Raw genomic sequence first — 27,530 nt, 5'->3', positions numbered from 1 at the left:
CCCATCAACCCACGCATCTTTCGAGGAACAGGCTCAGATTGCCCCCACACTGTTCACAAGATACCACTCCTTAATACCCCTTCTGTTTAATATATGAAGGAAAAGAAGGAATGGGGGCAAAGACTGCAACGTCTGAATGATTAAGGATACGCTACAAATCCTTGATCCTTCGGTGCTAAATGCATGTTCTATAAATGTATCAGATATATACAAATCCTGTAAATAACCTGTTTATTTTCTTATAGAAAGCCACAACAGAAAATGATTAGTATATAACTGTGTAAGAACATTTACATCCATACAATCAGCAAATTCTCCAAATTCATGTTTTAAAAATAGTTTTGAGTGTGAATTACAGGAGGGCCTTGCGGGGATCATCTGTGAACAGTTCACTTTTATGGTAAAGACAGCTCGCAGCGGTTTTCCTTTCAGACATAAGCGTTTTTATCAAACTGTTTTGAAGGGTTTGTGGTTTTAAGATCTCCTCCTGCGCCAGGATATTTCGTCCGAGAAGACATGACAGATGTGGCCCCGTTGTATGCGTATCCCATTCTGCAAGGCAAAACACCGGAGATCCCGTTTTTTTACACGGAGGGTAGAAACCATTTCCCCCACTTCTGTCCCAGCCAAGTTTCAGAGCCTCCCCGACTACTTTTAGTTAGCACTCTCTCTTGTACCCCCAAACATTTCACTGCCATTTCTGACCAGTGAGCGGGACCACGGGAATCTCAGCAGAGGAAACTCATGGCTTGTTCATTTGTTGTTTCTCTTTTAAAACTCCTCTTCCTGGACCCTGGGGGACCCTAGTGACCTTCATCAGTAATGTCTGCCCATGTGAAAATGACGAGGTCAAGGTGAAGAATACACCACACCCTGTCATAAGATCCGTCCTTCTGCTTACAGAAATAGCTTTGGAATGTAAGAATGATGAGCTCTGTTTTTTAAACTAACTTTAACGAAGTATATATTTATTCCATTCAATATATTTATTATATTGAATTATTATATTCACTATATATTCCTCACTTTTGCCAATTCTAGTTTTTTGAAGTTTCTTTTTTGTTGTGTTTTGTTCTTTGACGTGTCTAAGAATCATGTGAGCGATCTAGAACCTGCCATACGTGTAGTAACTTTAACAGGTCATTTTTATCTCTTTTTCATACCTGGGTGTTTTGTTGTTGTCAGATATTGAAAAGCAAAATATGACACCACCAATTATGCAGAGTGAGGCTCCCGCCCATCCAATAAACAGAGCAGCTCCTAATTCATACCTGTGAGGAAGCATTACACATGCATTACGGCTTACTTCTTTTGGGGAGTAAACAGTATTTAAGACCTAACAAGCCAACCTTTACTAATGCTCATCAGAAATTGCCACTGCAGCTTGCAGAGGAAATAAGAACACCTTGTATCTGCATAATGCCTTAAACTCTATTCAAAATGTTTTTCTGGCCATCACTTGATTGTATCTACCCAATCTCCCAAAAGGAAGAGGAAGTGATCCCTGCAGGCGAGGCAGAGGCAAAGCCAGCTGCAGAGCCCAGGCCTCCTGACTCAACCAGTATCTTTCCTCTGGGCTCTAAGGCTCACAGAGCTTTCCATCTATTTATTCTGTTGCACAGGATAATTTATTATTATTTTTTTTAATGTTCACTTATTTTTGAGAGAGGCAGTGCAAGCAGAGGAGGGGCAGAGAGAGAGGGAAACAGAGGATTTGAAGTGGGCCCTGTGCTGACAGCAGTGAGCCCAATGTGGGGCTCGAACCCACGAACCGCGAGATCATGACCTGAGCCAAAGTTGGACGTTTCACCGACTGATCTCCCCAGGCACCCCACACAGGGTAAATTATTCAGCTAGACTCTGGTTAGAAAATGGAAGGTTGCCTTTGCTTTCAGTTTAATTCCATTTCATAAACATCTATTTGCAAATCACGTACAAGGTGTTGAAGATCAGCAGAATGTGCCATCCCCAAAGAGGCCACTTGAGCATGGGGATTATTTTGAGTGGAAGGCAACTGAGAAGATACAAGAAAAGCTCTCTGCCCTTCCCCATCTGCCTAAAAGCAGGACATAAATTTGCAAAGATGTCCCCTGTGCTGCCTACCCCTCCTACCAAGAAGGACAGAAGTTAACCACCAGAGACAACAATACACTCTGATCAGCTCACAAACAGCACCAGGGGGCTCTCCGTAACACTTTACTAACTAGCCCTGCCTTCCATTACTTCCTCTATAGATCTGCCTTCCCACAATTTGCCGCCCTAGGAGCTCAGAAGCCCTGTCCCTTGTCTTGTCACCTGTGAGCGTATTGTTCTTTTGTTAAGATGCCATATAAGCCCAAGTTCTAACTGGCTCTTTGAGTTACTCATCACTGGGTGCTCCCACGTGTATGCATGATGCTCAGGTTGACCAACTGTTTTTCTCCTGTTAAACCATCTTTTGTCAGTCTAATTTATAGGGTCTCAGCTGAGAACCTCGAAGAGTAGAGGGGGAAAGAGGTTAAATTTTTCCTCCTCTACAGAGCCCGTGAAAAGTCCGTGCTAGATAAGTGCTATCTTGCTTATCACCACAATCTAGTGGGAGACAAATACAAAATAACATCATTTAGTGATAGATTGCTAATAAACAATAAACACCTCCTATATGGCTGGTCACAGTACTCTGCTGATGCCTTGAGCAAATACAAAGATAGACAAAGCAGCTGCTGCCTAGGGGGTGTCCCCACACAAAGGGACAAATAATGCTACAGAGAACAAGAAAGGAAATCACTTACTGTGGAGGGCCAGAGGAAATCCTTTTAGGGGAGGAACACTCACCCAGAAAAACAAGTAAGGAATGAGAAAAGTATGCCAAAACGTTAGGGGCTGTGTGTTCTCATGCTTGCCTATGCTTTTTCTGAAGAATAGGGTTTTTTTCTTAATTAAAGAAGTGATCCTCAAGCTTTTTTGGCCCACAGACTTCCACTGCAAGGCAAAAACTGATGGATGCCATTCCCAGCCTAATGGTGGTTTTCAGGATAAAATGAAGCCCAGTGGGAGGGGTCTCTTTTGGTCATGCAGAATCCACAGAAGAGTTGAGACAGAAAAGCAGGGGGCAAGGGCGAGACGGGACAAGGCAGGTCTGAGGTGGGCTCCCTCCCCAGCCTGCCCCCTCAAGGAGGTGCAGGGCCAGACTCAGGTCTCGAGGCCACACCACGCTGTTGACAGCATCTGGCATGCACCCACCACCTGTGCCTGTCCCGAGTTTTGCCTCATCTGTTTCTACGTGCCATATCACTGACTGAACTCCCAGCCGGGCAGGACAGGATCTCTCCCATGATCTGAGTCACAGTAATGGTAATGGAAGAGTGACCTTGACTGCCAGCTTGGGGAAGCAGGAAGCGACCCTAACAGAAGATCAGGAAGGTATCGTCCACTCGCTCATTTTCAGATCTGGCTACAGAGGCAATTTCACAGCCTGTGTTCACAGTTGGGAAGAAGTGATGCACACAACACATGCTGCCCGGTGGTCCCTTCTTTTCTCACTGTCGTGTTGCCTTCTCTGGGAAACCCAGGTGACAGCTGAAGCGAGTACAACAACAGGGAGCAGCACATCATCCCGCACTAGAGCACTAATTATGCTCCTGTAAACAAGAATCTTCTCCAACCGCTCCCACTAGTGGCGATGGCAGAAACAGAAGACTGGGGTAAAGTGCAACAAAACACCTTCAGCCTGCACAAAAACACTGGACCGAAAGGACTCAAGGCTGAAGTGCACTGATGAAAAAGAGCTGGCCGGACCAAGAGTGCAAAGTTCACGGTTTTATAAAAGATGCCTACATTAAACACCATGCAATCCACCTAAAAAGGATATCCTGGATTTCCACCACCAGCTTTTCTTTTATGATGTTTGAACACAATTATGCACATAAAACCAGCAGACTGCCTGCCAGGTCGTTAGATGTAGGTCATCCGACCTCTTCAAAACATCTGTGAGTCCTACAGCAAGCTGCTCTCAGATGCCCCCCATCACGCTTTCGCTGCAGACGGCTAACAATGAGCACACTGAACATTTCTACTTGGAGGACATGACTGGGATTACGGTCTAATGGTACTTTCTGTTTTTCTCTATCGTGGGCCTCCCATTAGAGTTCAGGCTGTCTTCACTCCTAATAAAAGCGTGCCTTAGTTATTACTCTTAGTGTACATACCCCCGGAAGCAACAGTCTGAGGTTTTTCTTAAAAAATATTGAGCTTTCTAAAATCAGATTCCAGGGCCGGATACCATGGTTGATTAAAAATAAGTCTCTAATTATTAATAGTGGTCAATCAGGGGTGACAATCATAGAAATCATAAACTATGGCTTGGCACTGTGAATTCGCTCAAAGGAGCATGCAAACATGTACACAGTGTCGTCACAAATCAGAGGATAAATTACTCAGGCAGGAAAAATGTTGGGACTCGTGTCTTTATACTCATTTAAGCCATCCTGAACCTTCTGCAAGAATCATGAGTTTGTCTTATATTAAAAACAGGTTCAGGGCGCCGGGGTGGTTCAGTCAGTTAAGTGTCTGACTTTGGTTCAGGTCATGATCTTGCAATACACAAGTTTGAGCCCCACATCAGGCTCTGTGCTGAGAGCTCAGAGCCTAGGGCCTGCTTCGGATTCTGTGTTGCCTCTCTCTCTGCCCCTCCCCTGTTCTTTCTCTCTCTCTCAAAAATAAACATTTAAAAAAAAATTTTTAAAATACTGGCTCACTTATTCCTGACTTTTAATATATTTTCATGTTATTTAAGTCAGTAAATTCAGACTCTATTCCAAGAAAAGTACCATTTCCATTTGAGTTCCTTGTGAGTTTTCTCAGAGACAAATAGTACTCAGAGCTGAAGTCTTTAAGAGACTGCACATCTACATCAGCAATTTTTAACAATTTGGTTTTGTGACTTGGTTCTTTCTCTTGCAGAGACTTTTTCTTCTTCATTCCGTGGAAAGACACGGATAGCAGACTTACTCAGCAAGGACTCAAATTCGCACCTATCAGTGTGCATGATCTGGCAAAAACTGGCTGGTATTATTGAAAGACAGGATTGAGAGAGCAATATAATATCCACTCAAATCTGTTCCAGAGCATGCTTCCTTTGACACTGACTGGGAAGCTTAGTCTCTGCCTGGAAAATCTTTCTCCGGTTTTTTGGTAATACTAAGAAGCTGACTTCAATGCCTCCGAAGATTACCAAATTTCAGATGCTCTGTTGCAGGGCTTTCTTTCATTAACAATATCCTCCTGGCCCCACACCAGCTTCCCCACTCAGAGCGTGCCCTCTTTATTGGACTGTTACGATCGCCAACATTTCTTCATTATTCTGAAAAGCTCTAAATCTGCTTAGCACCAGACAGATCCATGATTGTCAGGGGGAGGACAGAGCTCCATTTTATGGATCAAAATATTGTTTTTACAGTATCTCAAATAATCCTCTCAGTTGATAGGACTAATCAAAAGCTGCCTATATGACTTTAATTCACTTATGTAATTGAATGTAATTTAGCAAACGGGGAAAACTTTACTTATATATAATCACTTAAAATTTCCCCCAAAAAAGAACCATAAAGAACTAAGGCATTAAAATGTCCTTTGAACTGGGATGCCTGGATGCCTCAGTCAGTTCAGTGTCTGACTTCAGCTCAGGTCATGATCTCAGGATTTGTGGGTTCAAGCCCTTGCATTGGGCTCTGTGCTGACAGCTTAGAGCCTGGAGCCTGCTTCAGATTCTGTGTCTCCTTCTCTCTCTGCCTATCCCCCACTTGTGCTCTCTCTCTCTCTCTCAAAAATAGACATACATACATACATACATATATGCAACCATATGTAAATAAAACGCCCTCTGAAGTATTGGGTGAAATTATTCTCACCCGCCTGGCTGTGCCTGGGGCCCTAGAGAGCTAGTACCACACTTGGAGGCCTTCATTCTAATCATCTCATACTTCAACTCATATTTCAGCCCTATAACCTTCACGGTAATCCGAGAGAATGAACTGAAGAACCCCTTTTATTTGCAGCTCCTATTTTTTTGTCCTCCTTGCATCCAAACCCGTTATGACTTATTTGCCATCTATGGGGAGCTCGTGTAACCTACCCAGGTCACCACCACAGAAATGATGTGCCAGGAGGCATTGTGCTCATCATGTGTTTTGAGGTGTACAAGAGAAGGACAGCTCTGGTCTCAAGGATCTCAGAGTCTAGTGACAATAGTCAGATAGTAAGCAAGTAACACTAGCAAAGTGCAATGAAATTTAACAACAGCATCAGAAGAGTATGTTTTTGCCAAGTAAACATTACCTGTTCTCCCAGATCCACCCAGACGTAATTCAGGTGAGTGTCTACAACTATAACCAGCATTACTGTCAGCTCACTGTACTAGGATTTTTGTGTGTGTGCTAAGAATTTTTTTTTGCATAATTACATTCAATTTTCATTACAATCCTGAGAGATAGGTATTCCTACCTCATTTTACAAATGAGGAAGCTGAAGCTCAGGGAAATTAAATTACTTGCCACACACCTCAGCTAAGTAAATGATAAAACCAGGATTTAAAACCCGTAACTGTGATTCCAAAACTCAAGCTCTTAACCATCACTCTTTCTTCCCTTTACGTAGTATACCTTAGCTAAGTAAAAGATTTTATCAATATGAGAAAATACAATCAATGCAATATATTTTTATTTGTCATTTCAGAGAGATGGGCATTTTCTCTCTCTGCGGCTCACTGCCTTCTCAGTGGCTCACAAGCTCCAGGGTATGGAATTTTTTCTGAATTCCCCTCAGGCTGTCTTTTCACCCAGCACAAAAAGAGGTGAGTGTAGTAATTAAAATCAGGGCATGTTGGACTGGAAAAAACAGAAAATGCAGCGCCTCCAAAAACAAAACAAAATTTAGCGAATGAAAAAAAAATCTCCTTGTACGACCCCCAGAGGAGCAAAGTGACCTTGCTGTAAGTCACAGAGCTAGGAGTCAGGTCTTTGGCATCTGGGATAGCGTTTTTTCAAACACATTGTCTTACTCCTCATTTTAACAAGAGTGGTAGCAGCCAAAATAAATATTCCAGTTAACTGAAAACTAACGATCGATCAATTGATCGATCATGTATCTCTATCGAGTTTAAAGTTTAGAAAGCATACCACGTATTACCAACATAAACATTTTAAAATTGAATTCCACTGGCATGCCATTGTTTTAAAGATTACTACCTAAAATAAACGTTCTTCAACTCATAGGCTTATATAATCCAAGGTCTAGATAACTACATGAGTAGATTTTACATTAAATAAGTATTCTGCAGGTATTATCTACAAACGCTCCTCCTCCCCCCCCCCCCCCGCCCTCCCCTCCACCCTCTCCTGGGGGCCCAGTTACAAGGATGGGCTGTCACGTGCCCACCCAGCCTGTGTACCTCCCCACCCTGCTCACAGTCTAGCTTTCCCTTACACAATCCCATCGGCTAATGGTTTCTCTCCCACTGCCCACAAGATGTCACAGGATTTCTCACCCGAAGCTTCCAGGGGACTTACAAAGTACTAACAGGTACCTCCCAAATGGCGGCTAATGTAGAATTTAAATAATAAGCATCCACTTCTACACGGAAACTTCACGCAGAATTCTCACATTTAGGAAACCCAAAATAAAGACTGATCTTTTTGGTGTCAGTTCTAAATTGCTTTCTTGTGGCTAGATTAAAACAGACATACATGCGTTTCTTTTCTGTGTGCTGTGATTTATCAACAAAATTCTACAAACGTTATATATTAATAACATGCTGATGTGGTGAGTGCTCTAGCTACGTTATTTTCTTCAGTCCTCTTCACACTGAGAAGCAGGAGGGATTACCTCTCTTGTCCAGACAGACAACTGCAGCTCCCCTAAGATCCCAGAGGAGTGAGGGCAGGGTCAGGAGCTGAGCCGGGGTGTAACTCTGAAACCTGCCTCTTAGCCTATGTACCGCCACCCCCCTCCAACCATCTGCACGCACAGGGAGTATCTTTACAGAAGCCCTAATTCCTGCCAAGTATTCATGGAAATTAAAAAAAAAATCCACAGTGTAACAATATAATATTAGCTAAGGTAAATTACAACTTAAAGGAAATATGTCCTGTCCCCCAAAATCACATAGGCCAATTCCAAAACAAATCTGTTGTTTAGCTCGATCTCCAGTCATATGGAGAATTGGGGGGTTTCCTGGGCCCTCTTTGGTTTTAAGTGAAAATGATGTGCCGAGTCCTTATACTCAAAGCAGGCAGCAGGCGTGATAACGTGTTCGCACACATGCTGTGAAGTCTGAACAAGCAGACACTGCAGAGGGGGCTGTGCTTCAAGACAGGAAATTCCTGGAACTTCGAAGCTGCCTTGCGACCCCTGAGGGCATGGCCAGAGCTTTGAGTCCGTGCATGCGCAGGTGAGTGTGCGCATCTGCTTGTGTTCAGAGAAAAAACATACGGATGAATTTGCAGCAAAAAAGCCTGAGTCATTTAAAAGCAGATCCTGCATTTTATTCAGAATCCCCCACAGGCTACCTGAAAGTGTCTCAGAATCAAACCAGGGACAGATGTATGCAGGATGGCTCTCTTGGGAAGGGTCTCAAGAATGTCTATGAATTTGACAGTTCCTGGGGGTTGCACGTCTCCAACTCAATGCTACGACTGAGGCGATTAGAAGAAAAGAAGAAATTACTCAAGCCTTGTTTCTTTTAAATGGTTTGTTTTAAATGATCCCTTTCAAACCTGCCTTCTGTTTGAGAGCCAAGCATCTTAACAACAGTTACCACTTCTACCGGGCTTCCAACATTTCAATATTCATTACTCTATGGCTCACGTTAGTACACGACCTCAAGTAATGAACTGCGACACTGATGCACGCTGCTAAGGGCCAGTATCCTTAAAAATAACAGAGAACGTTTACTGAGTGCCTACCATGTGATGCATCCTTCTAAAGAGCTGAATATTTATTTGCCACCTCCGTAGCACAGAGGAGGGACGCAGGACACAGAAAAGACACGGGCCTTCTTCAAGGTTACACAACAAATAAGCGGCAGAGCCGGGCTTTCCTCCCAGGCAGCCAGGAGGTGCTGGATCCAGGGCCTCGCTCTTTGACACTGTGCGTATGCTGCCTCCTGCCCTCGTGTCCACATGACATGCCCGTAGGTCCCAGACGTCCACAAACATGCTCAGTCTTCCCACTCCAGGAGAGATGCAGACAGACAGTCCTATAACACTGCTGACCAGCCTCCTTGCTGTAAATGTCATGGAGCAGGCACTAGGCACAAGAGACTCCAAAATCAGCAAGATGTGGTCTCTGCCCGCAGATGCTCCTGGTCTGGTTTGGGACAGGAACCAGTAAGTAAGTGCTAACTGCACGGCAGCATTATGACAGAAACACCAGGTGGTGGAACAGGAGCACATGGGAGGGCACCTCACCCAGAACACAAGTCCTGCAGGATGGCTGGTGCCAGCCAGCATGTGAAAAGGAAAGGGAAAGGGGGCTTAGGGGTCCGAGTGGAGTCACCAGGAAGCATGGCAAACTGGCAGGAATTGTGACTCCATGTACTGGCCAGTAAAAACAAAACACAGTTGCCCAACACTTGATTTGCAAGCATATTTTTAAAGTCACGCTAGTGTTAACAAAAGCATCCGAGCCATTATGGTGATCTGAGCCACCACTGAACAGCGAAGGCACAGGGTAACGCTTCTTAATATTTAACAGCTGAATTGTTTTGTTCTTAATACATGGTACCTCCAAGGAAGCCCTTATCCAAGAATCTGTGAGCTGTTTACCAACATTAATTCATTCTCCAAATAACTACGAGTGGAGTAAGCCTAAATAAACGAACATACATAATTCATTACATTATAATAATGACAGAAGTCAGAAGCCAAATATGCTGGCAAGGTCATGTAGTGAGATTGATATTCCTTTGAACTTCACCCAGGAAAATGTGTAATCTAGAAAGGTACCTTCTGGAATGATCTACGTGAATGATCTACTGTTCATTTAACTGGACAGACAGCAAGCATGAGAGCATTTATCAGAGAGTAGACAGCTGTTTATTTCTAACTACTAAATAGCCACAGAGGTGAACAGGTTTTCCCAAGTAAAGCTGAAATCCTAAAGTAGAAACTAAATATATGCCAGGAATGAGTGTTAGAGATAAATAAGTCCACGGTTTTAAACACTCTGAAAATAAAAAAGCCTGCAGGATAAGACCTGAATATGAGAATACCTGAGCCAAAATACTAATGATAAATTTCATATACTAAAAGAGAATAAATCTAAGATTATGATGTCCCATTTCTTCGATTAGGGCATTTGGTTTAATGCTCCAACATTGCACGGATTTGAAAAGAAGTTTCTTTGTGTCAATAAATTCTTACTTGGAACAGTTTAAGAAAACAAATCAAGACCTTTAGGAAGTTAAGTCATTTGAACAACAAAGCAGTAGTGGGAATAATAACTGAATTAAATCTCAACTCCCTGGAGGGTGGGTCACAGGGTAGTGGATGCCTGCTACCATAAACTTGCAGAATGGTAGACTTTTTTGGATTTGGTAGGTTTTATTTTAATAAAAAGGAGGAAGTTGGTTTGAAACAGCCAAAGGGAAGAGTTGGGAAATCTTTTTCAAGGCTTTGCAGCAGCCCATCCTGGAGTCATGAAACATAATCACAACTTGAATGAACGCAAGAGAAGCAAAACAAACGCAAAAAAAAAAAAAAAAAAAAAAAAAAAAGGCGGGGGCCGGGTTGGGGGGCATGGCAGAACACGACCACAGTCAGATGTAACTCTTTAAACAATTGCAATTGTGGGGGCACCTGGGTGGCTCAGTCGGTTAAGTGTCCAACTTTGGCTCAGGTCATGATCTCATGGTTCATGAGTTTGAGTCCCACCGTGGGCTCTGCACTGGTAGCTTGGAGCCTGCTTCGGATTCTGTGTCTCCCTCTCTCTCTGCTCTTCCCCTTCTGACACTCTGTCTCTCTCCCTCTCTCTCTCAAACATACATAAACATTAAGAAAAAAAAAAGAATTACATTTGTGTCGTGACTATAGCCTGGGAGAAAGAACTTCCCAGATATATGGAGGGAGAGGAAGGATTTCAGAAATACAGAGCCAGGAGCATAGAGCGTGATACTGTTTTTAGTGCTACAGCCTCTGATCTTTACTCCAGCTGCACTAGAAGCCACTCATCTTTTCTCACCAATAAAGTGCCTACTGAGTTCTTTGCACATAGTAGGAACCTAGCAGGAATTTTGTTGATGAGTTTAGTCTGTGTTTCTAACTTAGGCAACCAAGGTAGGTCTTACATAGGAATGTCCTGGAAATCCACAGAAAAGATTCAATTAATATAGCACAGAATCTTTTTATTTTTTTGAGGGGGGGGGCACAAGTGAGTAAAGGGGAGAGAGGGAGAGAGAGAGAGAGGGAGAGGGAGAGAGAGAGAGAGGGAGAGAGAGGGAGAGGGAGAGGGAGAGGGAGAGAGAGAGAGAGAGAGAGAGAGAGAGAAAGCAGGGTCACCCAAAGCGGGGCTCATGTTTTACCCAAAGTAGGGCTCGAGCTCACCCGATATGGGACTAGAATTCATGAACCGTGAGATCGTGACCTGAGCCAAAGTCAGATGCTTCATGACTGAGCCACCCAGGTGCCCTAATATAGCACAGAACCTTAAGAAAAACAAAACAAACATCAACAAAACTAGATTCTGAGCCCAGACTGTCTTCCAGTGCATTTCAGGGTTCGGGTATGGGATAGCTAGGATTTGCTCACCAGAAATTTAAAGTAGAGCACACCGCAAGCAGCTGTCTTCACTGCCTTCCTAAAGGCCAAGCACACATGTGACTGTGGACAGGGAGAGATGTCACTTGGTGGTAGCTAGTTTTAGGAAGCGGAGTTTGTGATACGGATGGGAGAGAGGAGTGAGTGTCCTTCCTTCTCTCCTCAGTGGGCTGACACCACAGGAAGCTTTTCCCCTAACTCTGAAAGGACTACCTCTGCAGACAAGACTCACTTGCCAGGCACTGTGCTTGGCTAATAAGACAGCAATGGAAGCTGCACTTTCTAATCTCAAGGAATTTACTCTCACGCAAGTGAATGAAGACACCAAAGAAAGTCAGAACCTTCCTGCTGTAGTACCTTCCAAATCTCAACCCACCTAGGGCTGTCCTGCCTTTAGCCCTGATTCTCCAAAGCATTCCTCAGTTCATGCACAAACTAAGTCAAAGACCAATGGCTGAATTTTTAGCAAATGCTAGCTGAGGCAACACTAGCCCCTAGAATATGCCAAATCAAAATCTCACTTTAGGGCGCCTGGGTGGCTTAGTTGGTTAAGTGTCCAACTTTGGCTCAGGTCATGATCTTGTGGTTTTTGAGTTCAAGCCCCACTCAGAGCCTGGAGTCTGCTTCAGATTCTGTGTCGCCCTCTCTTTCTGCCCCTCCCCCGCTCACAGCCTGTCTCTTTTTGTCTCTCAAAAATAAACATTAAAAAAAAATATCAAAATCTCACTTTAAAAATTCTAAGACCTATGAAATTAGTTTATTTTGTGTAGGTAGCCAATTTTTAACTTATTAATCTTTCAAATTTTTATTTCTCTGTCCTCTACTAGAAATGTTGATAAAAGGATGGGGCACCTGATAAAAGGATGGTGCTCAGTCGGTTAAGCAACCAATTCTTGATTTTTGGCTCGGGTCACGATCTCACAGTCATGAGATCAAGCACCACATTGGGCTCTATTGACACAGAGCCTGTCGTGGGGCCCGAACCCCAAAACATGAGATCACGACCTGAGACAAAAATCAAGTGGGACACTTAACCGACTGAGCACCCAGGTGTTATATTTTTAAGTCACTTCAGAAAAGGCTAATAAAAATATCTATAAAGATAAGCTACACCTTAAACACTACATACAATTAAAAATCAATCTTAACAGCTAATACAATACAGTAATCAATTTCCTCTTTTCTAATCAGTTCTGAGCATCTATATACACTCTCTTAATTTCCACATTAAGTCTATGAGAAAGTTCTATTCTTAGCCTGATTTCAGGATGAGAATACGGAAACAGCAGGCAGAAGTTGAGAAGAGAGTGCCGACAGGACATGAGGGGGGGATGAGGAAAACCCCTCCAAGTCCATATTTACTGAACTGAGTTTAACGGGGATGAGGAAAACCCCTCCGAGTCCATATTTACTGAACTGAGTTTAACGGGGATGAGGAAAACCCCTCCGAGTCCATATTTACTGAACTGAGTTTAACCAAAACCTGAAAGAAAATTAGAAATCCCAATGGCACCAAACTGAGTTAGGCGACTGAGCATACAGCAAACACAGAAGAAAAGTCACACAAAGGACAGACGCAAGTTACTGGGCATATATGAATTAGCCTTGCTTGACCTTTTGAGGAATGATGAAAATGATTTTTAAGATTCTGACAAAGACATCCCTAATAATTGTCAGGAAAATAAAGACAGCAATGTGGAAAAGATAATCCAGAAAAGGCAGCAATGTCTTTAATAACATAAACCAGTTTTGTTGTAGATTTAGGATACCAAAGCCTGAAATAAAAATGTATCATTTAATGAAAATTATTAGTTCATTTAAATATCATTAACGTGTTTCTTTTTTTAATTTTTTTTTAATTTTTATTTATTTTTGAGAGAGAGAGAGAGAAAGAGGGAGGGAGGGAGGGAGGGAGAGACAGCATGAGCAGGGGAGGGGCAGAGAGAGAGGGAGACACAGAATGTAAAGCAGCCCCAGGCTCTGACGCAGGGCTTGAACTCACAGTGAGATGATGACCTGAGCCGAAGTTGGAGGCTTAAGAATTTAAAAATCAGAACACATTTTTCCAACATAAGCAGGTGAGTAAAAATTACACTGGTGTCTCAAACAGCCATTTTTGTTTCCCATTTAACAAAAGTTAAAATAGTTTTTGAAAACATGCAAAAAATATATATAGCATACTGTCACCAAAAATCATGAAACGGAGTATTATAAATCATGGGTCTTAGAGCAAGCATTCCTGGTCTGACTCATAGTCTAATCAGACAGTACCTAGCTTAGTTTAGGTTCCATTGCACACATTAATTGACCTCTTTCCTCATTTGAAAAAAAAAAAAAAAAAAGGTTGTACCAAGAGAACCTACTTTATAAGGCTGTTCCAAAAATAAAACAAAATAATAAAACAGAATAATATTTGCAATGCTCTGCTTGGTACATGGGAGGGGCCCAACATGTGTTAGCTGCTATTTTCATTATATAAGCATTTATTATTTATAAATAAAAGACACCAAAGACAGAACTAAAAAACCAATTCCCTGAAGAAACTTAAATCCACCAGAAAAAAGTATTGCACACCTGACCAGCTATTTTAGCAACTTTTTAAAATCCTGTCACATTTGATCTGAAGACTGAAAGAGAAGCACCAGACTGGTTGTTAACTATACACGTACATACTGATGTGGCTTTCTACAGAGGTATGTGGGTATATTTTCATGGAAGACAAAATATTGCATATATCATTATTTCTAATTTGGTATCCCTGGGGTTTTCCCAAGGCAAAGAAATAAGCCTAGGGAAACTATAAAAAGCAATTGCCCATAGTTAAAAAAAACAACCACCAACAACAAACTGATCTGTAAACGCCAAAGCAACTGCCTGCAACCCAGACCGGTCACACCTGGGTGGTGTCTGTACCACTCCGAGGGCATTTTTTAAAAACCCTGCAGGCACGCCTGGGTGGCTCAGTCGGTTAAGCGTCCGACTTCGGCTCAGGTCATGATCTCACGGTCCGTGGGTTCGAGCCCTGCATCGGGCTCTGTGCGGACAGCTCAGAGCCTGGAGCCTGTTTCAGATTCTGTGTCTCCCTCTTTCTCTGACCCTCCCCTGTTCACGCTCTGTCTCTCTCTGTCTCAAAAATAAATAAATGTTAAAAAAAAATAAAATAAATAAATTTAAATAAATAAATAAAATAAAAACCCTGCATAATGTACAGTTTCTTTATAAAGCTTTATTAAGTGGAGCTTGTTAAGGAGTTAATTTAAAAGGCTAATTAAAAATGAAAAAATGAGGGGCGTCTGGATGGCTCAGTCAGTCAAGCATCTGACTCTTGATTTCAGCTCAGGTCATGATCTCCTGGTTTGTGAGATCGAGCCCCGCATCAGCAAAGAGCCTGCTTGAGATATTCTCTCTCCCTCCCTCTCTTTGCCTCCCCCACTTGTTCTCTCTCTCTCTCTCACTCTCTCTCTCTCTCAAAATTGATGAATAAATATTTTTTAAACATGAAAAGATGATACTTCATTTAAATGTCATTAACAGATTGCTAATCTTCAGGAGCATGTTCCCATGTCAGTGTTTGAAACCATGATGGAAACCGGCTCAGACACCAGCACCCGGCAAATGTCAATCTGGGTGGACAACAATCGAAGCAAGCTGTCAGTTTTTTGTTGTCTCACATCATCATCTTTTCCTCCCCACCTTACGCCTCTCTTCCACTTGTCCCCTACTTCACCCCAATTTAATGACGTACAGTGGATGAAGTCCAGAATTTCAAATGCTACGCCTTGAGCTTTTTAGACAAGACACTATGTGACACCAATGCAGTAATTAAATGCATCTTTTGCCAATGTAGCACATGAAATGTTTACTCTTGAAATGATGTCATCAAATAATATTTATCAGTGTGTCTCACTTTCACGAGCCATGTAAGGAATTTACATATCTTAATTTAGAAGAGTCACTCGCATACATTTCCTAGAAGCTAGAAACGTACAGACCAAGAAGAGGACTTACTTCTGCTCAACATAGAGAGGATCAAAGAATTCCGTTGTGATTTTGTTTGCGTAGAGGGAACAACCGGTCATTGAGCACAACCCTGCAAAGTATCAGAAGGAAAGTACCACGGTTAGTGTCATTTCATTAACATCGTGAAGTACCTCGTTTGGGAGAAAGTTACTATTTACCTGACAGTATGAATACAATTCCAGCCAAACAAGCAATTTTAGCTTTGGCTTTATCTGAGCCTCCGACTTTGGTACACTTCATTCCAAACAGGGCAAATATGGAACCAAAAAAGCCCAGACTGACAGCGGCAATCATAAGTCCTCTACATGCCTGGATATAACCTGCAATTAGAGGTCATCTGTGTTAGCATAAAACACGTGGCTTTCCAGGGAGACATCCTCCTCATTTTGTACCATCCTTCTGAATGAGGGTTCCGTTCTCCAAAAAAAAAAAATACCCATAGTGGTTAAAACACATAGTAAGAGAAGCCAGAAGGGAAAGCAAGTTAATCTATATGGAGTGCCTGTTCTATGTCACCCACTTTTAGGATTGGCCTATGCATAATCCTCAGGATAGATTCCTTGAGTGTTATTATTCCCACATTCACGGAGGAGGACACTGAGGCACCAAAGGTTATATAGGCTATGTCAGAGATGAATTAGTAAGAGGCTGAAACGGATTCCATCCACTTCTGACTATAAAATCCATGCGATGCTACCCCTCTCTGTAAGAAATACTATCCACCACCATCTCAACCCTCCTACTCCTTTGTACATTGGACCTTTTATTCATTTTTTACTAATGTTTATTTATTTTTGAGAGAGAGAGAGCGAGCAAGCAGGGGAGGGGCAGAGAAGAGGGAGACGCAGAATCCACAGTAAGCTCCAGGCTCTGAGCTGTCCGCACAGAGCCCCAAACACAGGGCTGTAACTCATGAACCATGAGATCGTAACCTGAGTCAAAGTCAGACGCTTAACTGACTGAGCCACCCAGGTGTCCCACATTCGACCTTTTAAATAGATGCTTTAATGGTTTTGACATTATAAAATTTGTAATTGGGCAGCAAGGTGTTTCTGGTATCAGTGAAAGCTTACAAATGAGACCAACTAGAATATCATCAGGAACCAATGATGAGTCTAAATCAAGAAGTATTTTAATGACATTATTACTTTCAGGGCACATGGAATAAAACTAGGTTTCAAAAAGCAGTGGTTGTTTACTAAAAGAATATTTCATAATTATGAAATTCACTGGGTGCATATAAGTGGATGCTTTCTAAGCACCCTAAAACCTTGTTCTATTGGGTTGTCTGATCATCTTTTGGTACCACCCATTTTTTTTAATTAAAAAAAAATTTTAATGTTTATTTATTTTTGAGAGACAGAGAGAGAGAGAGAGAGAGAGAGAGCGAGCGAGCAGGGAAGGGGCAGAGAGAGGGAGACACAGAATCCAAAGCAGGCTCCAGGCTCTGAGCTGTCAGCACAGAGCCCAACGTGGGGCTCAAACTCACCAACCATGAGATCATGACCCAAGTCGAAGTCAGACACTTAACCGACTGAGCCACCCAAGTACCCCACCACCGATTTTCTTAATCACCTATTCTTATTTGCACAGCCAGGGTGGGGTAAACTTCAACGTGGCTTTTGTCCAGACACTAACAAATTTTAAATCAATAGAATTTAAACCAATACACTTTTAGCACAGAAGGTCATTTTCCTTTCAGCCGGAAACAGTGACACGTATCAATCTGGAGTAGCGATGGCAGATCCTAGGTATAAGCAGATGTTCGTGGAGCCAATGAACGGGCATGTACATCAAGTTCACATGTGGGATTATTTTTTTAATTTGAAAAAAAAAACCTCATAAAGACAGCAAGTCACTCATTGTTAGTGTTCAGGTAAAACCCACAATAAATAATAATTCTAAGACCACAGTAATTGTAAATTCAAGAAATAATCCTGGCAGGTAGCCTCCAGCCCACATTCCTTTGGGAAAGAATGAAATTTTAAAGTGTTAATACTATTCCTAGGGTCCATTTTGAAGAGTACAAAGAAGATACTCTGTTTAATTGCAACAAAGTTCGGCCTCCACCAATGCAGACTGCAAAGACAACGAACTTCTATTTTATAGTGTGAACAGCCTCCAGGAATAATTCCACTGGAGGTGAGGCTGTCAAAAACAGCAAAACAAGTTTATTTTTAGCACAACAAGATAATGGAGGCTAATTTCAGTAGCAATAATCGTACTGTAGGGCTATCTGGGTCTCTGCTGACCCGGGTTTTTTAAAAATTTCAACTCTCAGTCCCCTTGCCAGAAGCCAGGGAGCAGACAGAAGCACAGAGGGGAAGGCTGCTGGTTCCCTATAAGATTAAAGACCGTCTACCAAGACAACCACTACTGGGACAGTGTGGTTTCATTTCTTCCTGAGACTTATAGTAATCTAAGGTTTTGAGGTATGTTAGTGGATTCTCACTGCAATCACTACACAAAACAGCATGTGTGTAGACGTAACCTCTGTGACACGTTTTAAAAAATTAGCCTAGACAAGTTTATCATTTACTCGAGTCATCGTATAGTCTTTATGAACAGGAAATGCAGGAGCCTGGCAAATGGTTAAGGCCTACACTCTGATCATTTAGAACTCAAATGTGTTTTCCCAGATGAAAACAGTGGTATGAACCTCAGGCCGGTGCATGCAATCCTTAATATGACTTAATATGAAATTAACAGTAGTCTTTAAACTTTATTCAACCATGACTCATAGTATTTTTTTTCTGAGGTTCTCACTCTGTTCTCCTGTCTCAGCCCCCGTGCCTGCAGCAGGACTGTTCTCTTGGCATGAATATGAGAGGAGAAATACTGTTTCTGATGTGGTCGGGTCCTTCCCCGCGTGCCAACCAGAACCCTGACTAGGAGGGAAAGGCACCTCTCTCCAGCCTGGAACGGTAGGAGTAACTTGCTAACTACGCTAACATGGCTAACTATGCTAACTTACTGCATGCACAATCATTGGTTAGATTTTCTGAAACAGGGAACAAAGAGCAAACACTGGGGTTCCTGGGGATAAACCGCACCCCCTCCACTGCCAGCTCTAAACGGAATCCAGTTGTTGGTAAGCCTGGTTGTGTAAATTAGGGGCCACCAGTCCTTAAAACATCCACAGACTCAGGCCTTAGGTGACTTCCAACAAACTCAGAGTTTATCTTTTGCAAGGCAGACCTCTACAACCTTGCTTTTAACAGTTCCGGAGGGCAAAACTTCTAAGTAACACCAGCAAGTGGGGTGGTAGTAAAAACCTAGTCAAGGAGGCCATTATTTTTGACAGGTTGAATTTACTGACACCTTTAATAGCTAATTAACACATTAAAGTGCTGAGGCATGAACATATTTACTCAGAAGTTCTCTGAAGTATAATTTATAGTTAACTCTCTTGGAAGAAACGGCAAACATTTCCACGAACAAAAATAGATGGCATATACTAAAAACAACCTGGCTGAAAATGATTCTCAGCTGAAGTTCAAGTGGTACTGTGAAAGGAATATGAGCTGGCGATAAACAGAAATCGCTAGCTCGTTCAACCATGAAAGTTCCAATTAGTAAAATACAGTGACTTTACAATAACGAATTCTGTTGGAGGAAACCTTCAAGGCGTCCCTTAAAAGTTAAGCGTTTTCCAAATGATGTGTACCTCATTTTCCATTTCAAACTAGCAAAAATGAAAATATCCACTTGGTGGAGACAATTCCCTAGTAGCACATGTGCCCGTTGCTGGATAGAAGGGAGAGAAAAGAATGGCCTTTTCCTACGCTAGTAGCTTTGTGTACTTTTTGCAAATCCTCTGAAAGAAGGGTGGGATCGGAGGAAGGCACCAACTATGAATCTCAGCTCTGGTTCTTCTATTTACCTGCTGTGTGTCCTTGATTACATTACCTTATCTCTCTGAGGCTCAGTTTTCTCATCTGTAAAATAGGGATAAGAGCACTTACTTCACAGGATGAATAATATGAACAGAGTGCCTGGTGATTTGTAAGAATCTCATCAAAGCTTCCCTTCCATCATACTAAGATTAATTCTAAGCAGAACTTGGAGTTGGGATCTTGACATAAAATCAAATCTACACATTTAGCTTTTCTCGGCCTCATTTTCCTTGTAGGGAAAACTGGGGTTGCAATGATATCCCCCTGAGGATGAGGAATCAGAGCTTTGACCTCGTACAGAAAATTCAGAATAATGTCTCCATCATCTGCGCCCAAGAGGCTCCTTCTCCCACCTCAGGCTAGATGAGAGAGAGCCGTGGGCCTTCTCCCTCCTTTCTACATTCTCTTTTGAATTTAGAGCTTCTTCCTGGCTTAAGGGGAGGATTGGCTTGCTCAGGCCTGTGGTCACCACAGCCTACAGTAATGTAGCCTTCTCCTGCCACTTCAGAGCAGCGTCAGGAAGTCCAATGTGCAGTGTGACGTCGGTGGGACCTGCCTCAGAACCAGCACCCAGCAGATGTGGCTGCTCCAGGGACGGAGCAGACAGCTTACAAGCCGAGAGGCCTGCTCTGGGAAGGTCACCTTGTAGGAGGAGGAATCAACTCTCTAGGTGAAAACGTAGCGGTGTGATTAAATCCCTCAATATGTTATTCTGGGAGACACAGAAGAGTAAGATTTATCACTTTTGGATAGGCAATGCCTTCTTAAGCCACAGAAAGCAGAGGCGGCAGGAAGAAACTGATAAATCTGATCCCAGTACACATTTCAAAGTTTTGTGTAAGAAAAGACATCGTAAGTTTAAAAGACAAGCAATGGGCCAAGACTGCAACATAAATAAAAAATCAAGGAGGATTGACACCCAGAATTTTAAAAAACAAATCATTTACATCAAGAGGAAAAAACAGACTGGGCATAAGATATGAACAGGCAATGCATGAAAGAGAAAAGAAAGGTCAATAAATACAGGATAAGATGGTAAAAATCATTGGTAAAAACCAGGGGAATACCAATAAAAATGACAGCGTGATAATATGTCACCCACAATACTGGATGAAAAACTCTGTGGTGAGAATGTGGACAAACAGGCATTCTCGCTCATTGGTGGTGGAATGTAATTTGGAGGTATAAACCTAACATTAAAATGAATAATCTGACAGGTACCATTTCTCAGTATCTACTTCACAGAAATATACATGTGCACAGAGAGACGAATATGAATATTTTCAGTATAGCACTGACAACAGCGAAAAGCTGGAAAGGGTCCATTGCCCAACAGTGAGAAAGCGGCTAAATACAGCAGCCTGTCCAGATGTATGAATACCATGCACTTGTTAGAGTTACTTCTCTATGTACTGACTTGGACAAATTTAGAACATTGAACAAATTTAGAACAAATTTAGAACATTGAACAAATTTAGAACATTGTACAACAAGGGGGAGTATGAAGACATTTGTGTTTTGGTGTTTTTTTTTTTTAAGTCATTTTCTAGACACACGAGCACCTACGAAAGGCCATTTTGCAACCAGGGTTGTGTATAAATGTCACTCCTTTCTCTTCTCCCTCCTCAACTCCCTCCACAGCCTCATAACCAGGGCTCTGCCCTCCTTCCTCCTCACAACCCCACCCGCCCCCAAGTCCCCATGCCAACTCCACTCCCACATCAGAGACACAATGTGAAAACTTCTCTATTCTGCACCCAACGCTCTTCATGGAGCATTTACTTCTCACTCCCCTCTCTCCTCCCCCAACTGTCCTACAGAAGGAAGCAGGCATATCTGGTGAGCTAGCTCAGGTAACAATACGGTTACCATACAGTACAGCAGTTACAGTAAGAGTGCACTTTGGACAGTAACCATCAATCCCAAACTCTCAACGTAAACCACAGAAACAAGAGCCTGCCTGTTCAAAGCATCTACCTGAATGCGTGCTCTACAGAGCACAGGAAACTCAACAGTAATTCTAGGGGATCAACAGTGACCCAGATACTTATTTTACACAAGAGGACGAAGACCTGAGTGTCATCCATTCAAAACCAGGTACATATTCCCAGGATATGGGGGTTCCATCAAATATCACCACGCTGAGCAACAACAGTTTGCTTTTCGTGGCAAGCACCATCTTAGGGGAATTAATTCTTGTCTTTTATTGAATCAGCTATGCAAATAAAAACCTGCAGTGGAATAATATTTTTTAAGTTAAAAAAAAAAAAAGAAACACCTCAAATCTAGAGATAATGCAAATTACTATCCTTAACTTTCTGCTGGGCTCTATCTAGTCCTGTGCTCTAAAATCCTGGAAGAAACCAGCCTAGAACTTGAGCAATCATTGTACCTGGGTTGACATCTACCGTTCTCTTGAAACTAAAACAGAGCCAGTTTTCTAGAACATCCGCTTGTTGCTCTAATTCAATACAGTATAGAGCCCAACTAGCAAGAACAATGTAGAAAACAACCTACAAAAGAACAGCCGGTGAGTGACCTGGAGAGCTGACGCGGGACGCATGGACACAGAACTTGGCAGTCTCTGGCACAAGACTCCTGCTAGCCAGGATTCTCTACCCACTGCGGCACAGACAAGGGCTATTTATTTTCCTAAAACTTGGAGGAAGCATTAAAGCCCAGGCAGACACGTTTATTGAAGCGTGGGGTTGTTTTTTCTTGGGGGAGGGGGCCTGGAGTGACACTCCCTGCAACATGTTACTTTTTCTCTTGCCTACTTTTAAAAGAACTAACAAAATGGTTAATGGGAGCTCAGGACAAGCGGAATTAGCTTTGACAAGTCGATACCATTTTAATCAGGATCCAGCTCTTTCAGGGAGTGCTGGGTGAAGGAGCCAAGCGTCACTCCGTGTCCTAACAGTCCCCGAGAGATGGGGGTCCCACAACCGTGTCCTCGACTCTCAGGACTGCAAAGGTGCTTCCCTCAACCCCCCAACGCCTGAGTCGCCCACCCCACCCCAGTCCCAGGGCGCCGGGCTCGGACAGGCGCCCCGCGGGACACCCGTCCCAGTACGGCACCGACGGGCACTGGGGCTCTCCGCGGCTCCCTCAGGCTCGGGGGTGGGGGGGGGGGGGTAGGGAGGCGAGACTCGGCCACGGAGGGGTCTGGCCGGGGGTGCCGCCCGGGGTCGCGAGGCCAAGAGGGCGCCAGGCTGCCTGGCCGGACAGGAGCGAGGGCAGGGGATGGGGGCCCGAGGGGATGCAGACCGTCCAGCGCCAGCATAGAGGGGAAGTCCTTGCAGTTGGAGACGCCCGTGGAGTCGGTCACGCACGTCTTCCACAGGTTGGCCCAATAGGTGGCGGTGGTGATGACCGTGCCGTCGATGGTGGACACCTTCCAGTAGTCGGTGGGCAGCGTGGAGGACACCAGCACCCAGCCCGAGATGGAAACCATAAAGGCGATGATCTCCGAGGCCGTGCTCGCCATGCTGCCCGCTGCAGCCGCGCTAGCGCTCGCGCTTGCGCTCCTACTGGGCGCCGCGACCCCCGCGCGTTCGGCCCCGCGTACCCGCCCCCCGGCCCTCCCGGCCCCGCCCCCCGCCCCGCCCCGCCCCGCCCGCGGGCCGGCGCTAGGGGGCGCGCACGGGCCCCAGGACGGGACGCGCCCTCGGGGGTGGAGAGGGCTCGCGGGGCGCCCTTATTGTCGCCGCTCGGGTTCTCTAGGGCCAGCTGACCTGGCGCCCGCGGTCGGGAAAAACTTGGCCTGCGCTCCCCTCGCCCCCCGCTCCCGCGTCTCGGGGCCGGGAACTCGGAGAGCGGCTATCCTGTTGGACAGACTGGCAGCCGGATGTGGACGACCTGTAGCGTCCCACCCCCACCCCTTCCCCTCCCCCCCCTCCCGCTCCCCAGCCCTACCTGTGGCAAATAGCCTGGCTTCTAGAGTACCTTGTAAAAGCAGAGCAGAAAAAGGCTTTTGTAAGCCCTGAAAGGACACGGCCTGGTCATGCCACAGCCCTCGCCTTGCTGAACTCTAAAGGTTTTCGTGCTACACTCGTTTGCGTGACTCTGTTCAGCCTGTCACGGAGGGGTGACTGCAGTTCCGGGCTTGAAATCGGCCTTGCCGTAAAATCCTGCAGTTCTTTTTGGCTCCGTGATATGCGGAAAATCATTGTACACAGGTGTGTGGCACAGGCCTAAATTCAAGACAGCAGCGTGTGGGGGAAGCAGGCTCCATGGGAGCCGTCGTTGCGATTTCGATCCTGAATGTTCCAGCCACATAGCTGGCCTGCCTGTGATAACGCACTACACATAGGACATGTATTTAAGACATTTTCCAGGTAAGTCCTTTCCAGCTCCCAGTTCTGGGAGTCTGTTGTATCGACAGATGGTTCTGTCATAGTGGAAACCGCTCTGTGTTGTTTTGGGTTTTTTTAAGGACTTCCACCTTTTGCACGTAATTGAAGAACAAACTCATTCATTCCTTCATTGCTGTCTCAAGAGTTCAACATAAAGATCAGGGTGTATTTTCAGTTTCTGAGGCCATAAACCTGCGCATAAATCGGGGAACAAAGACACTGGCTTTACTAGAGGGCTATTATTTGTCCATTTAAAGTTTGTCCATTTTTTTTAATTTGTCCATTTAAAGTTCTTGCAGTGACTCTCAAGAGTCACATCTTGCCAAAGTAAAGTCTAAAACCTATGAATCAGTCCTCTATAATAAAGCTAGTTGTTAACCCTGTTTCACATTTTCATTCATTGTGGAGAATTTCTCAATTCTTCTCTGTCACTTTTTTTAATATATGTATATTTTTTCTTTTTAAAAATTTTAATTCCAGTATAATTAACATATGGGGTTATATATGTTAATATGTTAACGTGTTCTATATCTCAGGTGCACAATATAGTGATTCAACTATTCTATACATTCCTCAGCGCTTATCACGATAAGCGTACCCTTGTCACTTTAGGCTTTAACCAAACAGAATGAAACTAGAAGTGATTAGATGTCTGTGGAGAAAAGAGGAGGTTGGACTATAGAATCATCAAAACTTATATTTGGAAGAACCATTGGAGACCATTAGGGCACCACTCCACACTCAGCCCAATTATTCTGTTCCTTTTAGTTGTTGTTTTGAAGTTTAGTCATTTTTGAGAGGGAGACAAAGTGTGAGTGGGGGAGGGGCAGAGAGCGTGGGAGACACAGAACCCCAAGCAGGCTCCAGGCTCCAAGCTGTCAGCACAGAGCCCGATGCGGGGCTCGAACTCCCGAACTGTGAGATTGTGACCTGAGCCGAGGTTGGACGCTTAACTGACTGAGCCACCCAGGTTCCCCCCAGTTATTCTACTTCTTGAGATGATATTTAGTTCATGCTCCAACCTTCAGGTCATGGGGTCCAGTGCATATGTTCTGGTTGTGTTTTGTATAGTATTGACAACCTTGTAGAAAGTCTTTCTTCACAATGAATTCCAATCTGTCTCTTTTTCTCCCACCTACCTGCCATAGTCAACACAGGGTGAGTCCTATCCTTGAGCCATGCAGCAGCTTCAGGAGGTGTGTTTGTGTGTGCGTGGTCATCTTGTGGCTTGTGTGAATGAGAATGCGGGTGAAGGTGGTTTGCACGTGGGTAGGATGCAGACATGGTTCCACTTCTCTACTGGTCTTGGTCCCAACTTGTCCTGGCGTATCAAGCTAAAAAACAGTTTGGGAAGCACCTAGCTAGCCTCATCCTTCTCATTTTTTCTCCCATTCAAATCGATCACCCTTGACTGTTGACTACAAACTGTCCTCTATTCTTCTACGTGATTTGCCTTTTTAAAGTGCTTTTATTATCTGGTTTCTTGTCCTCCAGCATATTTCTATGTCATATCCCTTTCTGAATGATCTGCCTATTTCTCACCCAGTTTACTCTTCAGAAAACACAAAAAGTCATGAACCAGGAGTTTCCAAAAATTCAAAATTGCACAAATTTTGGTTTTGTACTTTGTTTCTGGCCTTGTCTCAGAGTCTCTTTGTGTCTTCCTCATGGTAGGTACTCACTAAAATTACTGATTCCTTTTCCTTTTTTTTTTTTTTTTTTAAGGCAAAACCTGAGCCACTTTGACACACAAAAAAGTATGGTATTGTGACTCTGAAGACTCAAGCAGTTCCTAATTTATCAACAGGTTGGTTATAAATTTCGTTGTTTAGAACCCAAAGCTCCTTGTTTGTTTTAAAGAAAGAACTATGAAGAATGGCTTGGTGTTTTAGACCAGACCCCAAAAGTTTATTTAACAGATTATGTAGCTTTACTTATTGTCCTTAAAAGATCTATAAACCCAGACCACCACTGCAACATCGTTTCCAGAGAAAATAAATTCAGAATTCCAACTTGGAACTCCAAGAAAGGCTTTCTCTCTCTCTGCTGCACCACCAGACCTTTTAAGCCAGACTCTCTGGGTGTAGCTCTGGTAGTGATTTTTACAAAGTTTCCATTACATAGCCAGGCTGGGAACCACGGCTCTGACTGGTCAAGATGCATATATATGCATAAAAACTGTTAATTTACTAAAACAGATGGTGTGCATTACCGAGAGAATATTAATCTCTTGGTTGAAAACTTTGAAAAAAGAAATATTCTTTTACTGTAGAGACTGTAGCACACAATTGTAACTTCAAAGGAGTTGAAAATACTGTAAGCAATCTATAAATTAAGATCTGGATGGCAGCACTATTAGCTCCTTTGCAAGCTGAAACAGACTGGGGTCGTCACGCCTGTGGACTTGATTAATTTCCTCTACTTTTATCCTTTGTCAGTTCTGTGAGGTTGGACAGCCCTAAACTCTTTTCTTTTTCTTCCCTGGCACATACTGCATAATTGCTATAGAGAGTTATATTTTAGAGCCCACAAGCGCTGACCAAAAGATGAAAATGTTAACTTCTCTTTAATACCTAAAGAATATTATGTAATGAATCAAGCATTTATTTTAAAATGTCTTATATCTTAAGCATTTCAAAACCGGTTTATTCCGAAGAAACCTAAGTGTAGCACACACAACATAACCCAGCATAAGAATGTCCAGAAAATGAAAACAGACTGAATAGGGATTTTTTTGAAGTAATACATAAGTGGCCTGTTTCACTTTAAGATTATAGAATCCCAAATAACCTTTGCAGTTAATCTGCAAACCCATTTACAGAGTACCTTTCCACTGATAATCGCTTCCTTATTTTCTTTAGGATTCAGTGAATTGAAAATTTTATTTAATTATTTGTAACAATCTATCCTTAATTTGAATACAAAGTGACTACATCCCTCTAAATTATTCAGATTAACATCTTAATTAACAATAATTTGGTCTTTACAAAAAAAACCTAGATTCTTTCCAATATGAAAACTAATAATTTATCCATAAATTAATAAATTTGACATGAAGACATTTAATGTCCTGAAATATATTCTGAGCCTTTCCACTTTTGAGACCTAAACCACTGAGATTAACACTGGAAGTTATTTCTTTGGCGTTATTATGGTTATTAAAGGAAAATAGAGGATCCCCCACCCCAGGGTTGTTCAATAGGAGTGAAACCAGTTTAGCCGACTAAACAGGAGATTTGCAGAAATTCTTTACTTGAGATTCAACTCACCTGCCAAACAACACAGGTGTGCCTTTTAACAACTCAAGGATTTTCTAGGCATCAAATTTGGTTTCAGTATACATTAGCTCCTTCCTAGATTCCAATGAGGCGGGTGCTGCTAATCAGGTGGGAAGAAACTGAAGTCCTGATAAATATGGTATTAACTAAAAAAACAACTGCCCAGGAGCCAAATATTGTTACACCGTGTTA

At 43.1% G+C, this 27,530-nt stretch overlaps 1 protein-coding gene across 2 annotated transcripts; it reads right to left on the bottom strand.

Annotated features, from left to right (window-relative positions):
* Positions 1–214: 214 nt before the first annotated feature.
* Positions 215–23,227, bottom strand: CLDN10 (claudin 10). 2 transcript variants are annotated; one of them, XM_047871836.1, is made up of 5 exons: positions 22,973–23,227; positions 15,968–16,129; positions 15,798–15,879; positions 1,164–1,271; positions 215–552 (listed from the first exon to the last, which is right to left on the bottom strand). In XM_047871836.1, exons 1-5 carry the CDS (start codon positions 23,190–23,192, stop codon positions 429–431), a joined length of 696 nt encoding a protein of 231 aa, XP_047727792.1. In that variant the 5' UTR covers positions 23,193–23,227; the 3' UTR covers positions 215–428. The 2 variants fall into 2 exon arrangements, with proteins under 2 accessions (XP_047727792.1, XP_047727800.1); XM_047871844.1 differs by lacking the exon at positions 1,164–1,271.
* Positions 23,228–27,530: the final 4,303 nt, after the last annotated feature.

The sequence above is a fragment of the Prionailurus viverrinus genome, chromosome A1 (genome assembly GCF_022837055.1).
Source record: "Prionailurus viverrinus isolate Anna chromosome A1, UM_Priviv_1.0, whole genome shotgun sequence".
Lineage (NCBI taxonomy): Eukaryota > Metazoa > Chordata > Mammalia > Carnivora > Felidae > Prionailurus > Prionailurus viverrinus.
Note: the sequence above shows the minus strand (reverse complement) of the source record. Positions and strands in the feature narration are given on the sequence as shown.